The sequence below is a fragment of the Tetrao urogallus genome, assembly GCF_951394365.1.
Source record: "Tetrao urogallus genome assembly, chromosome: 19".
Classification (NCBI taxonomy): Eukaryota; Metazoa; Chordata; class Aves; order Galliformes; family Phasianidae; genus Tetrao; species Tetrao urogallus.
The window spans coordinates 5,450,685-5,467,972 of NC_136832.1; the positions used below are offsets into that span (position 1 = coordinate 5,450,685).

A 17,288-nucleotide genomic window follows, 5' to 3' on the forward strand; every position below is an offset into this window, starting at 1 on the left:
CTGTGAAACTCCAAAGCCAACTAAAATCATCTTTTCCCTTCCTAGTACTTCCACAGAATGAAGAGTCTAATTAAAATCATTCCTTAAACACTAAACAGAGCCTGGCCCACGTTACAAATAGCAGCAGGTTCCAGAAGGGTTTATATTAATCTAATGTACTCACTTTATTAACAACAGGAGCATGTTCAAAGGTTTTATAGAAGTCTAAAGCTTCATTAATTCAACTTGATTAAGCTAGATTTAAATTCTACATTTTCTGGTGGTTTCCTTACACTAATTATTCACTTGTAGACTATTTACAACGGGCTTATGTTAGAAAAACGGCTCTAATTAAATAAAAGAAAAGCATTCTCTTTATTAGCCTGTTTCTAAGCACGTACGTGGGAATACTATCAACTCTGGATGACTCCAGGGCTGAAAAAGCATATTAATGCAAAAATAACACAGTGCTGCTGAGGCGGGATCTGAAGGGAGGTTTGTGCCACCCGAAGGCAGTGATGGTGCGTCTCGGTGGATGCGATACACCGCATTTCAGCTCTGCATGGCGCTGAGGGAGCGCTTGGAATTTTGTAGCAACGCTGCCAATGGGTTCGGGTTACTTTTGTCCCAAATATTCAGCTGAAGCAGCGTTGTCTCGATCCTGCTCCGAGAGGGGCATCTCTACGGAGGATTAGTTGGTCACGGTCAGATGGGCGTCGTCTCCTTTTCAGGGCAGCACCGACCCTGGAGCAGAGCTGTACGTTGCCCTACGTGCAAACTACAAACAGCCGGCAAAACCAGCACAACCGACTGCGCCCGGCTTCAGCCCGGAGATGTCACGAACCGAGCACGGCCGGAGCTAAGATCTGTCACGGCGTCACCGTAACGTCACTTTGCCACAAAACCCCGCTGCCGGTGCCTATGGAGGCGGGAGGTACCTCGGTCTCCTCAGCGTCCGAGCGCCGCGCCTCTCTTTCCCGCCGCCATCCCGGCCGTTTCCTCAGGGCGGGGGCGGAGGGTTGAGCTCCCGGCCGGCCGTCGCGCGGGGCGGGAGGAGGATCCCCGCTTCTCGAGAGCCGCCCGCCGGGACTTCCCAGACCCGGACCCCGCGAGAGGGCGCTGGCGGGGCCGCGCCGCTTCCCGGGAAGGCTGAAGTTTGAAAAAGTGCCGGTCGTTGGCGGCGCAGCACCGAGCGATGGCGGCGGGGAGCCCGCAGGTGAGCGGCGCGAAGGGCGAGGCGAAACTGAGGCGAGGGGCATCGAGGCGTCCCTCGGCCCCGTCCTGGGGGCTCTCGGGGGGTTTCCCCATCCTCCCGCCTGGGAAACTCGGCTCCGTGCTCCGCCGGAAACCCACGGGAGGGGGCGGTGGGCAGAGAGGATCGCGGCTCTCTCCCGGGAACCGCGCCCCGGGCGCTGCGAGAGGCGGGGGAGGGAGAAGGCAGGCAGGCAGCCTGCAGCGCCCGGCGCTCCTCGGGGAATCGGGGTCTGTGCTGCGGAAGAAAGCGGGGTCCTCCTTGGAGTGGGAGGGTGTGCGCGGCTCCCCGCTAGGAAAAACACCGTTTTTGGGGTAAGCTCCCCGGCACAGGGGTACGAACTCCTCCTTGAGGCGTTTCGAGCCGAATCTCGGCAAGCGGTGATGGAGAGACGGCACAAAGAGCTCTCGGTGCCATTGCTGCGGGTGTGCCCCGTCCTGCAGCCACACGGGATCTCCGCTTGCCAAAAATCTCATCGTTCAGTTTTGGAAAGAGGACCAGCTCCAGGCTGCAATCGGTTTGTTTTTGTTTTTTTTTCTCAAACCGAGCTGTGTCCTTTTCTTGCAAAGAGCAAATGTGGTTAACGTGGTCTGCCTGACGCGGGCCTCAGCACGAAGTTACTGTGGAAGAAGGGATTTAAACTGCTGCGGTGAACACGTGTGTCTGCAGCGGGGATGCTCTCATCACCTCCACCTCCTTACATCAAACTGTAGATCGGTCTCAGTTGGTGGTGTGGCTCTGAAGAACGGCTCTGTGCTGGGCTTTGTGCAGCTGGAGCTGATGGCCAGGCTGGGTAGCGGCCCAAGAGCTGCAATCCAGAGGGCTAAGAGCAACTTGGGCTCTGCTGAAATCTTTGCTGGTTAGGAAGCTATCTGGATGCTTCAGCACAACCTGAGTGCAGCTGAAGTCCTGGGTGAGCAGTAGCAGGTGAAGGTACCAAAAGTGAGCTAATTTAAGCTAGCTGGGGGTATTTCTGTGCAAGCTGTGGTTGTACGCCTGGACTGTGCTGAAGGGCTGACCTCAGCTGAAGGCTGACCTCTGGGAAGCCAGGAACAGCTGCACGTGGGCTGTGGCGGCATCCCGACACCCCACCGACATTCCTCAGTCAGAATGCAAAATGCATCAACACAAATGCAAAGGCAGCTTTCTTATCCTTCTCAGAATAGAATGTTCTACGTTCCTGGAGCAAACCGTATCTATGGTAAGGCATCCTTGCTCTATGGAAGGATAGTAGGACCCAATAAAGCCATGCTTACATTCTAATTGTGTTTAGAAAATGAGTGTGGTGCATTCCGTCCAGCTGCTGGCAGAGTGACTTGAAGGGAAACTGACCTGACTACTGCCTGGACTGTACCTGTTCTCTGAGCCCCTATCCAGGTTTCTGGACTCGGTACCCTTTGTCAGAACAAATCTTGCATCAGCCACTCATTCTCAGTGCAGATGGAGAGGATGGATTGCTTACCCCCATTTGCATAGTTTGGATGGAAAATAAATCTGCCTGCTTTTCCTGATTTTTTCTGATTTTTTTTTTTTTTTTTTTTTTTTTTTTTTTTGAGACGTAACCAGCAGATTAATTTTAGTCGCTTTTTACAAACTGGATAAAGAGCTTTTTGATTTTCCAACTTCGAGCTGGTAGAGCCTGAGCCCGTGACTCAGGAACTCCATGATTCAAGTTCTTCCTCGCAAAACCCTGGATGTTTTTCAAAGCTCTGGCTTAGTTCCTGGCTTTACTAACTGGGCGAGAACTTCCTGGACTCAGGATGTTAATCTGAACCTTTTTGTTTTGCTACCAATTAGAACAATTCCTATTATGGCTATAGTGTATCCCTTGCAGACCCAACTTGGTTTTAGGCCAAATTTAAAATAGATTTGTTTTTCCTTTTAGTTCTTTCATTATTTTGCTGTTGGGCTGAAATTGTATTACGAACTGGTCGAGGATGTTGGTTTGGGTCTTTGAGATGTGTAACAAAATATACAAAGAGTATGATTGAATAATTATTTGTTTCTCTATGAGTGGCATGGGCTTTGGGTGCACAGCACACTTAAAGTGCAGCAGTGTATGTGAGTAATGCAAAACCAGTGTGGTTTATTGTTGGGAATGTGGTCAACCAATTAAAGAATATGAAAGCAAGTCAGGATTCCTGAGTTCTGTCTTTAGTGTGGTTGTGTGGTACCCAGTTGGTTGGTGGAGGGGAGTTTGGCTGTGCAACCATTTCTTTTGCATTTAAGTGGGGAATGTGACCATGCTACATTAAGATATTAAATGCTCTTAATGCCATAAAGCCACTTCTTGTGTAGAAGAGAGAAGCACAGCCTCTTGTTTTCATCTGTTTCTCCAGGTGTTAGGTAGCATCCTTCTGGATAAAATTTTAAGAGCTGCTGTTTAAATTCAGTGCTTGTTTGGTGAGTGAGATATACTTTAGATGCTTCTGCCTATACTGTGCAGGTTCAAAGGTTCAGAGTTTGTATTCAGAACACCTCTGTCCGGAGCTGCTGCTGAGGCATATCTGAGCAGAACAAGGTGTGTTGAAAACAGTGCAAAACAAAGCCCAGAGCAAATGTGGTGGCTGCGAAATGCAACGCGTTAAGTGGCCTTGCTGCCTGTAAACCACAGGTTGAGACAGCAGGCTGCTTCCCTTTTCAGACACAGCTGGAAGTTAAGCTTATTCTTTGCTTGCTCGTTTTTAAGCAACTGCTGTGGGGGTTATGTTTATCTTCTTCATGTGGGAAATGGGCAACAGCTTTGAGTTGATGCGCGGTTGTGACGTTCTGTAGCGCCTCTAACAGTTAGCTGTGTGTCTTTGGACACATAATCTGTATTTACTGTATGGTACCAGTAAAACGTGGTCAGGACAAGGGCAAATATTGGTTAAGCTTTGATACTGTAGGAACAAAGATTTATGTAGCCATTAAATAACCAAAAAGAAAAGTAAGATGGAGGTTTGTTTCCACTATGATTTAAAGCCAAATTACAGCACAGGATGATCAAAATTGCATTTTGTTCTCTGGAATTTGAATCTAAGTCTTGAAAACTTCATGAAAAGATGAGCTTCAGTTTGTGTGAACCATTTTCTAAATGAAACGAAAGAGTGGAATCTTATAAGTGTGTTGCTTCATCCTCAAAAAGGAGGTTAAACTGGGTCATTTCATTGAAATCCTCTTGCCCAATGCTGCTTGATTGCAGGGCAGCTGTCTCTTGCAGCTGGGCAATGGTGTGAACTTAATGGATCCAAGCTTCCAGCAAAAACTGGAGGGTGAGAAGGAACTGCTTCGTCGTGCTATACAGAAAGAACTGAAAATTAAAGAGGGAGCAGAAAACCTGCGTAAAGCAACAACAGACAGAAAAAATCTTGCTCATATAGAGCACGTGCTGAAATCCTCCAACCGCAAACTAGAGCAACTTCATTGGGAACTTCAGGAGCTGAATGCGAGGATTGTAATAACTGACAAGGAGGACAATAAGACAGGTATGCCATGGGTCACGGCTGAGGGAAAATCTCGTGGTGCTCCAATGCTAGGGGGGATTTTGCCTGTTGGTATTCAGCTGATGAAATAATCGGTGTGGTAAAAGGTTGGGAATGGAGGCAATTGAGGTGAAAGGAGTCAGGCAACATGAGAGAGTAGTGTAGAGGGAAGAATGGTGGGCTTGAACGATATTTAGGAGCAGGCTGTAGGTGAAATTGGAGGGATCTGAATGGAGTTTCTAGGCAGTTAAACATTTAAGTACCTTATGGGATGTGAATGAGTATAAAATTGAAAGAGTGATTGGTAGGAGTAGTTCACTGATAAAAAGAAATACTTAGAAACTTAAGCTTCATTTGAAACAATATTTTGCAGTCAGTTTTGTAGAGAATAGAGACCTTCTTATGTGTTACTTTGTAACTTAACCTTCTTGTGTGGAATCATTTAGAACCATGCAGTGAAAGAACTCAAGAAAAGACAATTAATTATGTTTATGACATAGTTTGTACAGATGGATCTTTATCTCCTGACCCTTGCCTCTGGGAAAGAAACCCAGATCCCATGGCAAGGAAGGTTGAAGCTCTGAAAAAGCAGCTGCATGTTGAAATGAAAGTCAAGCAAGGAGCTGAGAATATGATCCAGATGTATTCAAGTGCAACATCCAAGGTATGATCCTTATTGCAGGTAGCATCTCACTCCTTAGCTGAACACAAGGCCATAATCTAGTTTTAATGATCATGGTCCTTCCTCTGCACATGCTTTCTGTTTGGCAGGAGCGGAAGCTGCTGGCTACAGCTAAGCAGATGCTTCAGGATAGTAAGACAAAGATTGAAATTATCCGCATGCACATCGTGAAGGTGTCTCAGTCAGCAGGAGGGATGGAAGATACGGTGGATCCAGCAGGTAGGGTGTGTTAAGTAGAAGATGTGGCCAAAGCCACAAAGATCCAGAATAGTCTATTTTGAGCCTCACTGTATTTTATCTCCCAAATACCCAGTGAGGCTGGGAGCCACCATCAATGCTGCGGAGCTGCGCATTGAGGAACTGAGGCATCGTCTGCGCATTGAAGCTGCTGTAGCTGAGGGGGCAAAAAATGTGCTGAAGATCCTGGGAGGGAGTCGGGTACAAGATCGCAAATTTTTGGCCGAGGTAAGCGCTTATTCAGGTCTTCTTAAAGAGCAGTTTCATGCCTCAACACCAGTGATTTAGCCTGAATGAGCAGAACTAACCATAAGTTGTGAATTTGGCAAATTCCTGACTGTGAGAACAGACTGTTTGGGATCACTTTCTCTTCCAGGGATGAAATTCCTTGCTTTGGTGAAACTACTTAGAAACTACTTAGACACCGATGGCGCAGTCAGGATCTGTTGGAAAATATTCCCTCAAGTTCTTTGTTATTAAGATGTTATCAGCACGTTTTTTGAGACCAACTCTAGCTGTTCATAAAGGGACAGTACCTGGACTGGAGCTGTTCCTTTGAAAACTTCTGCCTGCTTTCTGTTCTGCTTTATATTGCTAGGCTCAGGGTCGTTTGCAAGAGTCCTCTCAGAAGATTGACCTGCTGCGCTTGTCCTTGGAACGTCAGCTTAGTGGGCTTTCTCCAGATCACCCAAAACGAGCACTCATCAAGCAGGAATTAGTGAATACCTCTTCCCTGGGAGCTCAGCGTGGCATTATCCATCCCACTTCAGTCATCAAACCTACAGCCCTTACAGGTACGTACATCCTGTGTGGCATCTTGTTGTGGAGAAGATGAAATTAAAAATGATTTGCATTTCTTCTAATAGTTGTAATGCCTCTTGTTATGTGGACGTTTGATCTTCTATGAATGAGACTTTTTTCTCCTATGCTACTAAAAGCTTTCTGATCGTATGAGTTAGTAGTTGATTAATATATTAAATATATTTCCTCTATTAAATAGGAATTTGGACTTGTTAATCTCTGTGGGTTGCTTCCAACTGGACTGTTCTATGCTCTGTTATTCTAACCTGGGGCAGATTTAAGCTATATTAGCCAAAGAATAATGAATCTGAGAAATTCTTGGATCCGTATGAGGATAGATTAACTGGAATCACTGTTGTCTTTTATGGAATAACATTCTTTACTCTCCTAAAATTCCTCAGGAACGTTGGAAGTGAGACTGATGGGATGTCAGGATTTACTGGAAAATGTTCCTGGCCGTTCCAGGGTGGCTGGTTCTTCTCCCATCTGCGGCAGCCCAGGAGACTTGAAGTCCTTTTCCCTAACAAGAGTTGGCCTGGGTATCCATGGTCGTGGTGTTGCAGGAAAGTACCTGCGAAACGAAGAGCTGTGTAGTGAGTATGAGGCTCCTTGCTGGGATGTGAGTGGCACTTGGGGGCAAAGGGCTTCTCTTCTGAGTACTGCATCATCCTAGTACAAGGCTGCAAAACTAAGTCGCGTTGTATCTAATCCTCCAGGCTATCTCCAGGAAATTATATTTGGTTGGGATAGTCACCTTCAGCATGAGAGATTTATCTTTAGTTCTATAGCAGTGTACAAGACTGTAATCCACATTTTCTCCTTTGTCCAGATGAAGTCCTTGCTGTGCTCAAAGTGGACAATAAAGTTGTAGGCCAAACAAACTGGGGGCCAGTAAATAACCAGGCATGGGACCAGAGCTTTGTCATCGAGCTAGATAGGGTAAGATGGCTTAAGTTTTCCTGAGTTGTGTTTGTTTTTCCATTTCACCTTACTCGATTTGCTCGTTTAGTTGCAATTCCATTTGATCAGCACTGTCTCCATGTCCTTTTATGTACCAGTTATCTTAGTCTTCCCCTCAAGGCAGTGCATCTCTGGCAGAAATTCAGCCTGAACAACATCTGTTGTCCTTTGTTCTGTATCTAAGCAGTTTTATTTTATCTTACTAGCAAATTGACTCTAAGAAAGATACCTGAAATGTGGAGCAAAAGCAGCCATCTCCGAAAGGTTTTGTAGCTGGGAAGATCTGAAAATGTCAGAGGCAGAGGGGGAGCAGAAGGATGAACAAGTTTCTTATGCACACTGTCTAGTTAACCAAATTTAACAGCAGCATGTGTGTGGCTCATCCGGATCGTGGGGCAGCACGTAACTCTTCTGCTGTTTTGTCTCCACCACCCACCACCCATTCCCTCTAGTCTCGTGAACTCGAAATTTCAATTTACTGGAGAGACTGGAGAGAACTGTGTGCAGTGAAGTTCTTGCGTTTGGATGATTTCCTCGATAATGAACGCCATGGGATGTGCCTCTTGCTTGAACCCCAAGGAATGCTTTTTGCAGAGGTAGAAATGTCAACTTTTTGTTTCTTTTTCAGAGAAATCTGTCAGTTCAGGGTGCCTGCCTGTTCAACCCAGTATACAAGGAACAGAAGGAGTAATAATCTAGAAGGGTAGAGTGACACCTGAAATACTTCTCCATCAATATCACACATACGAATAAGGAGCAACATGATATTATAAGGCATACCCTGAAGTGACACTTCAGCTACTCCTCTGGGCTTACGTGTGTGCACTGTGAAAACCATTGTTTTTGTATTTGCTTTCATTATGAGTCATTGGTGACACTTTAGTTAGACGTAGAGCTTAATGGTCAGGTTTGAATTACACAGGCTATAGAATCAGAGTTCAATATTCCCTCTGGGTATACTTATTTTACCATCTTTCTGAAGTTAGTAATAAAAGTTAAATGCTATCCGTGAAGAGATCATCCAGATAATCCTTTACGTGCTACAGTGCTTTTTTGTTTGTGTTGTGATGAAAGATTCCATGCTTAACTTTCCACAAGCAGGATCTTGACCTTATGGACCAAAATTTACCTCCTGTCTTTTGTGTTTAGTGGTTGACTTTTTTTTTTCTTTTTTTTTTTTTTTTTTAATATAATTTTTGTGCCATGGACTGCTACTTTTTTTTTTTTTTTTTTTTTTTTTTTTTTTCTCACCTGACAAATGGCTGAATTATAAAGCAGCTTTTAATGTATAGTTTTGAGTTAGATTAATTTTATTTAGGATATGAATTGGTCTCAAGTTTTTGGGTTTTCTTCATTCCAAGACACCGAAAATTCCAACCACAGTTGAAATAGCAGATGTTTAGACAGGGAAGCTAGAATAACATGATCTGGAATCTGTGGGAGTGATTCCTAGCTTACCAAAAATATATGAATGGAGAATTCGATGAGAGAGTGTGTGTGCAAGTTTGCATTCGCAGTGTAAATGCACTATTTTGAAAAATCCCCTTTGCCTCTCTGACAGGTGATGTTCTGTAATCCTGTCATTGAGAGAAAGCCAAAGCTGCAGCGACAGAAACGTATTTTCCCCAAACAGAAAGGTGAGCTCCTCTAGAACTGAAAGGGAACTGACTATCTGGGGTGTGTGGGTGAGGGCAGGAGTTTGCACAACTAGTCTGCCATGCGCTCCTATCACATTAACTTTGTGAGACACGTTAAAATGCTTGCTAATTACTGTGTGTGAGTAGGTGGATTTCATTATTATGTTATAATTTCAGTCACAAAGAGCTCAAGCTGTCTGGTTGCAGCATAGTGTATGATGTGATATTTTTGCACTGTTTCTATTCACAGTTACCAGTGTTAGGAAGATACAATTACTACTATTTAACAGACTTCCTAGCAAGATCTAGCACTTGAGCTGTATTAATTTGCCCAGCAATGTTGTTACTGAGGAAAGGACAGGTATTGGAAAACTTCCTGGAAAGATCTAAATCATAGAAGACTGTAACATGAACAGGCTACTGATTGTCAAGGCTTCGGAACTGGCATGTCAGACTAGGGACTGGAATAACTCACATACTTTCTTTTTAGTCTGCAACTTTTTTTTTTCCATGAAGCTGAGTAAGGTAAGATTTTACATACAGAGGATTCTTGGCAGTGGGGATAAACTTGATTTTGTATTTATGGAGGTGGTAAAAATAATAAAAGGGTCCCGAAAGCTTTATACTGTTTCTGAGATATTTTCAGAAGCTTTCTGTTAACAGGCTGAGTGATTAAAATACAGTGTACAAATAGAAGAAAACTTGGCTTAAAATAAAATAATAAAAAAATACATTTTATGAGGCTTCTGTTTGAGGGTCGTTATGATGTTATATGGATCTATTTCATCATCATGATTTGGCTTCATTCCCTAAAAGAAAGCTCATTCTCTGCAGAGTGCATTTCCATTTTCTCGGTAAGCCCACGGGTGTTGGGGTGATAATGGTAATCTAACAGTTCATCAGACTGCAATCTGTACGTTGTAATCTCAGCAATGTTTTAACCATGATACCTTCAGGGAAAGAATTTCTCCGAGCTCCTCAAATGAACATCAGTGTTGCTGCTTGGGGTCGCCTGATGATGAGCTTCCTCCCTCCATGTAGTTCCATTAGCACTCTGAGTCCCCCACTTCATGATTCCATGAATGCAGATTTCTCTCCAGTTCCTCTACAAAATCATGTCAACTCAATAACCAAGCTGAGTAGGTAAGTCATGTTCTGAGTATTGCTGTATGACACTCTGGAATGGGCATAGAATACACCTTAAAATTTTATTGCACCTTACTGAGGTGAAAAAATATATTCATATGAAAGTTGTATCTGTAGAACTTAATTCAGGATTTTAAGAAAAGCTGATGCTGCCTGAAATGAAGTGGGCTTGGTGGGCTGCTCAGCGTTCTGTGGTTCCTCCTGATTTATTGTTGGCAGCTGAACCAATTTCCAAAATCACCGTCCCAATAAGCAGCGTGCTCCAGAGCAAGGGGAATTTCAGCAACTTTGTTTTCCTCTGCAGTGAGAACTGTGGGTATAGAAGTGGCCATAACTAAGCACTATGATGCAGAAAACAAGAAAGCAGATTTTCAAAAGTAACGAGTCGAATCATCAACATCTTAATAGATAGTTTTCCTTTATGTAGAAGAGCATATTTCTTGTTGATGTTTCACACACTTGTGGTGTGAATCAAATGGTCCTCTTGTCCACTAAATTGGCCTGAAATACACTTTGCTTACATGTTAAAGGTGATATATTTGTGTTTCCATATAATGCTCTGTTCTAAGGCAATCTCTTCTTTTTTTTTTCTTACAAACTCAGTGACTTTCCTGTGGCAAAACTTACATATGATGATGAAGCACCACCCAAGCCTCCACGTCTCTTTCTGATGGCCAAGTCCAAAGAACCAACACCATCTCCTGCAGATTCTCCGGTAATCTGTGCCAATAGGGAGACTTTTATTTGTTGGTTCATATTCTTTCAAGGCCCAATTCTAATTTATTACTGGAGAAATTACCTGTACTTTTGACAGTTGCCTCCTCATCAGCTGAGCTGATTGGTCTCCAAGGTTTGAGAGCCCAGTAAGTTATTCTGGCATGGAGTCTTCACGAAAGTCTTGCAGCTCTTCTTTAGTTACATATTGCTTTTCTTGCAAAATGAGAGGTAGGTCAGCACTGGCAATTCAGGGCAGAAGTACCCAATAGATATCTATGAATGAAAAATAGGGTTCAACAGGCTTTTAGGACCAGATGAAAATGTTAAAAAAAAATTGGGCAAAAAGAGGGAAAAGCTCTCACTTACTGAGAAAAAGGAACAGGAAAATTGCTCTGAGTGATATAATGTGTAATGACTTGTGTTCAACCATGTCTAATCCATTTCTTCTTTGGCTTTGAAAATAGAGGAGTCTGCATTCTCTAATCACTGTGGTTCTTTTAGACACTTGAAATGTCTTTTTTTTTTTTTTCTATAAAGAAAATATTTTTTCCTAGACTTTTTAAAGCATACATGATAGCAGTTTTGTGTAACCACAGACAACCTTTGTTGTTGATGCTGCTTTCCTCCAAGTAGAGGTGATGACCAACTTCAAGTACTTGTCATGTCGTATTGTTACACCAGAGGAAATTTGGATCAGGGTGTCTACACCTGATTTGGTGATTCCAGAGAATTACATTCTGCAACTTTCTCTCTGTTCCTAGTGTCTGAAGAGGCTGCATGTAGAGGAGAAGACTTGCAGCTCTGCTTTAACAGAATTTGCAATCCAGGCATCTCCAAGGTAACAGTGGGCAGCATGAGATGTCTTGGGTCACAGATTAAAGAAGCACTGGGCTGAAATTTCTGAGCATAGAGTACAAAAATTCTACTGAAGATATGCTTTGGTTTCTCAGCAGCAGATTCTCAGTGCTGTTTGTGGGCAATACCATGAAAAGTCTGCTCTGAACTTTACTTCTCCAAGTGTCTGCTAGCCCTTGCTTGCTCATTAAATCCCATTACTTAGCCTATTAATAGACTTTACAACGTAATAACCGATGTTAGTAGGAACAAAAGTCACTTAACTGTCTTCCAGTGCTTCCTTGTGTTAAAATTTTACAGTATAGTGCATTTAGACACACCAAAGTAGAATTGTAAGAAATGTATTTCAGAAACACTCGTTTCTGAACTCTCTGGAAACTCTTGTTTCCTTCATTTCACTCTCAGGAGGAGTATAGAGCATCTGCTACCTTTTAAAGTTGATCCTGGTGTAAAGCTTTTGAGGGTGGGTGTTTTGTTTTTTAAATTATTTCCAAGCAATTCTGTGGTCTGAGTTTCCCTGGTAACACCTTGTAGCTGATGTAATGTTCTATAGAATCTCTTTTTTTATTTCCCTAGCAACATCTTATGTCTGTTGTCTCCCTTTGTTTCATTTCCAATTCCTGTTTGAGAACTTCTCTTCTTATTCCCTTGTCCTCCTGGCACTTGACACACATGTTCATGGCTGGTTGTCACAGTCACTGATGAGCCTGCTGAAAGGAGTGTTGGCAAATCTGAATTTTACTCTCCCAAGGATGGGGGATGTGGGAGAACTCATCTTGTTATGAGAAGTACACTTCAGTGGTCGAACAGCAGGCCTAACTTCTCAGGATTTCAGCCGAGGTGGCAGGTGTTCACCTTGCCTTTTGCTGTACTGAGCTTCTTCCTCTAACACAAATGCACACTCATCTGCATTCTGTTTCTGCATCTTTTGTTTATTGTCTCAGCAAATCTTGTTTGTTTGTCTTCAGGAAAGGGGCTGTTCATCTTGAGGATTTTCACTGCATCGCCATGCTGGGACGTGGCCATTTTGGGAAGGTAGTGTAGAAGTGCTTTCTTTATGACGGGCTGTAGGGCTGCTGTTGTGAAGGTGGGCCTCTGCCTCAGAGTCTGAATAGAAATGTTGCAGAGATGTGTTGCACTGCAGATGTACAAAGCAAAACCACAAGCAGCTGGTACTCTTGATAACAGCCAAAAGTCCTGAAGATTTGTGGCTTCAAAACATGGAGGAGACCCTCCAGGGAGTGCCAAACTATCTAATGGAGCACAGTGTTACCACTCTTTCCATTATCACTGTGATCATTGGTGGAATAGTGTGATTCCCACAAAGTGTGCGTACAGGTCCTTGCTGTAAGAGTATTGAGGTGCTTTTAAAACACAGGACCAGCTGCAATACTGCTGTTTCTGAACAGACCATAACTTACAGTGATGTCTTTCTGGACTGCAGCAGCTCAAAGAGTAGGGAAAAAGAGCTCCATTTTTGGAGCTGCTTGAGCCTGTATTAAGAATGGCTGTTTGAAGTGGATGGAAATAGGTTCTGTCAGTGGGAGTCAAAGTAATCCAACAAAGAAATAACAATTTGTTTGGAGTACAGCATTTTTGTTGTCTTTCAGGTACTGTTGGCCCAATACAAAGCAACTGGGAAGCTGTATGCTATCAAAGCCTTGAAGAAAAAAGATATCATTAGGAGAGATGAAATTGATAGGTGAGCTTTGTGGTACAATTGCCAATGATACATTATCACATCTGTAATCTGTAGGTATGACGTATACTAGTCTTAGTACTATTAATGTTTTGGATGACCTTAAGGCTGGGGTATCTAAAATCAGGAATAAAGGAACTTACAACAGCTCCACTTTCTAGCTTCTGGTGCAATAATACACACCTGAAGAACAATCTAAAATTCAAGGCTTGGAAGCATATAAGACAAATATTGTAATAACCACACTTTTTATTTCCATATCATAAGAGGTAAAGATTTTATCTTCATTCTGTCTTTCTTGAAACAGGTGTTTCTGCCAAATTTTAACACTGACATTTTAATTCTTTGAATCCTGGCAGCTTGAACTGTGAGAAGCGAATATTTGAGGTGGTCAATTCTTCTGATCATCCATTCCTTGTGAACATGTTTGCATGTTTCCAAACACCTCATCATGCTTGTTTTGTGATGGAATACACTCCAGGAGGTGATCTGATGATGCGCATACATGAAGATGTTTTTGCAGAGCATACAGCACAGTGAGTTACAATTAACCTAGTTTCCAGGCATTGTAAGTGTTTAACTTGGTTCTCATATATTTTTCCTGATAACTGTTCCTCTTTGCTAGGTTTTACACAGCCTGCGTAGTCTTGGGACTCCAATTTCTGCATGAGAAGAAAATTGTTTATAGGTAATGCAGTGAAAAATCAAATATAAGACAGTTAAGCAACTTGAAAGTTTATTTTTTCCTGTAGCTGCATCTCTGGAGCTGTCTTGCTGAGGTCTCTAGTCTTTGTCTTTATTTTTCCCATCTCTAAGCTGCTTTGTGAGGCTTTCATTAAGAGGAAAGCATCACTAAGTTGAGGGGAATCTTCCAAATAATATGTGGTTTGAACTGAATGTAGAGTAGTTGTAGATACTTACTCTTTTTATGAACATCTGGTTTCTGCCTCATGCAAAAGAGTCTGTTGGATGGCAGTCCTCAGACTTCATCCACCATTTTCTTCACCCCCTTCTTTGCTTACAGGGACCTGAAATTGGATAATCTGCTTTTAGATGCTGAAGGATTTGTGAAGATTGCAGATTTTGGACTGTGTAAGGAAGGTGAGTTCCTTTGATGAAGCCAATATTTAAGCATCAGAACAAAGTTTAGGGTCTGGGCTTTGGTAAGGTGTTCACAAATAGGAGTACCAGGTGGCTGTATGTAACTTCATCTCCACTTAAAATAAACATGTATTCATCTCCACTTAAAAATAAACAAATGTTACCTGTCTGCCCATGATGAACTTGGAAAGAGTGCCCTTTGCTCTTCAGGTATCTTGTGAAGCAGTTTACAGTGTCCTTCTCTGCTGAAAGAAGCAAGGACATAGGATGCTACAGGATATGTACTTAAGTAAATGAACAGTGGACTCTGCAGGTTTTCTTGATTGAGTTGCTTATTTAAGCATTGTCTGAATTGCTATTCAGAGTTGTTGGGGATCTGAGGTATCATACATGCTCATTAGTATTTGCAAGCACTGATGAGAGCCCTTGCATGGTTAACAACAAATCATCAAGAGGAAATCTATTGCTTTCAGAAGATGAGACTGCATGAGATCTATTTAGAAGCATGTGCTGGATTTGACAAGAGTGTTCTTGTCCTGCAGGAATAGGTTTTGGAGACCGCACAAACACCTTCTGTGGTACTCCTGAATTTCTGGCTCCAGAAGTCCTCACAGACATCTCATACACTCGGGCAGTAGACTGGTGGGGACTGGGTGTGCTCATTTATGAGATGCTTGTTGGTGAGGTAAGATCGCGTGTCTCTTAGAGAATCTCATCACGCAGTGTTGGGCAGAGCAGTATCTGATCACCTGAGATAAAATTTTGATGAAAGTAGCCAACTATTTATTAGTTATTAATAATACTGTGGTATTTAGATAATTTTTCTGTGCTTGCCAAAGAATAATTGATCTCTACAACTCCTCGCTATTCTCCTTCCTGTATATGAGCAAGGAATGGATGCCATGTATGTTAAATTAAAAATTGTCACAATTGCAGTCACCATTTCCTGGAGATGATGAGGAAGAAGTCTTTGATAGCATTGTCAATGATGAAGTCCAGTATCCACGATTCCTTTCATCAGAGGCACTTTCTATAATCCGTAAGGTAATGGCTTTGAGGGGTCTCTGGGTGCCTGAGGAATTTGTATTTTACCATAAGTAAAATTACATGGATTAAAGAAACACTTAACATTTATGTATACTTTTCCTTCTCTTTACATAAATGCTGCTCTTCAGCTTGAGCATGAATAAGGCAGCTTCTCACTGAGGTCTGTTGCTGCCAACTCTGAAATAGTGAAGTGTTGATTCAAAGACAGAAGCATTGGAGTCATTCACTGAAAGTGGCTTGATTTGATTTTTTGAATGTAACCTGGTAGTTACAGGTGCACAGTTAAGATGAGATTCTACACCCAGTTTGTACTGTGCATGTCACTGACAAGTTGTTCACAAGGAGCTATGTCTGAGCTATTACTAGCAGTTTGACTTTGCTGCAGAGAAAGTGAATGAGAAAATACTGAGGAGCTGGTTCATCTCTTTCAGTTTTTAATCTTCGGAATGTTTGTTTTGCCCATCTTTGTTCCAGTTATTTAATTCTGAACTGATCTTTCCTGCAGCTTCTTCGAAAGTGTCCAGAGCGTAGACTGGGAGCAGGGGAAAAAGATGCAGAAGAGATTAAAATCCAGCCCTTTTTTAAGGTAGGAATTCACTTTATTCCTCCTCCTTAGCTCTTGTATTTGAGATGAGAGTGGTTTGCTTTCTGCTGCTACGGAGGCAAATTTCCATTATTTATCAGTGAGATCTTAGCGGCAGCTTCTGTTGCATCTCCTTGCTCTATTCAGGCATTAGTGTTTCAATTCATGTTGGCAATGGCACCCCTAAGTGTGTTTTCTGGGCTCTGTAAGCTTCCAGGACCAGCTTGTTATTCCAGATTGTGCTGCTTCTATGTATGAATATACATTTCTTTTAAGCTATCACCAAATACTGTTATAAATCAAACTGCAGCAGACAAAGATGTGGTCTAGTGATGACAGATATTGCCATCCAGTCTAGTTGGTGGCCCCTACATTTGCAGAATATACAAGAATCCTAAGAGAAGTTGGGGTTAAAGACACATTTGGTCAGTGGCATATGTTTGCTCTAAGCAAAGGTGTTAGCATTCCTCCAGGTGCTGTTGAATCTCTGTACTACCTGCCCTGCACCAACCACATTGTTTGCTTTGCCATGTTTTTTCCCTTCATTTTAACTTCACGTTTCATAAATAATGTCAGCCTGGCCTGTTCACTTCCTTCTCTTACAGGAAATGGATTGGGATGCTTTGTATGCCAGGACTCTGAAGCCCCCTTTTGTGCCCACTCTAAAAGATCCAACAGACATTAGCAACTTTGATGAAGAGTTTACATCACAGAAGCCAATTCTGACTCCTCCAGAGGAGGTTGCTCTCCTAACCCGTAAGGAGCAGGCTGTCTTCAAGGACTTCGACTTTGTCTCCAAACACCTTTTGTATGCTTGATTCCTGTGCTTAAGAAACATGAACAAATAAATTGTTACCATCTTGAGAGGGCGTAGAGAGGACTTGGCATGGGCAATGGCAAAGTCAACAAACTTCATAGAAGGGGTAGTGGTGAAGTGCTCTGCAAGCTGTTACTCTGCTGTGCTTTTTTCAGCCTCGCTTGCTGGAGGAGTACTGGATATGAATTACCTTTGAGAAGTTCACTTTTGACTGGATGTGTCTTGTGCTGCCACTGAATATGTATATATAGTAATTTGGAATTTAATCTGAACTTAATTTAATGATTTAATGCATCCTCTCTGCCTCCCAG

General features: G+C 42.7%; 1 protein-coding gene across 1 annotated transcript; it reads left to right on the top strand.

The window, feature by feature from the left end:
* Nucleotides 1-1,174: 1,174 nt before the first annotated feature.
* On the top strand, nt 1,175-16,978 carry PKN3 (protein kinase N3; the record flags this gene model as incomplete). The annotated part of the gene is made up of 22 exons (XM_079544643.1): nt 1,175-1,195; nt 4,416-4,698; nt 5,196-5,359; nt 5,467-5,596; nt 5,691-5,842; nt 6,213-6,408; nt 6,817-7,008; nt 7,245-7,354; nt 7,828-7,971; nt 8,937-9,012; nt 9,969-10,155; nt 10,762-10,873; nt 11,637-11,713; nt 12,699-12,765; nt 13,341-13,432; nt 13,789-13,965; nt 14,055-14,117; nt 14,454-14,530; nt 15,073-15,215; nt 15,467-15,574; nt 16,083-16,163; nt 16,766-16,978. The coding sequence occupies 22 exons, from the start codon at nt 1,175-1,177 to the stop codon at nt 16,976-16,978; spliced, it is 2,865 nt and encodes a 954-aa protein (XP_079400769.1).
* Nucleotides 16,979-17,288: the final 310 nt, after the last annotated feature.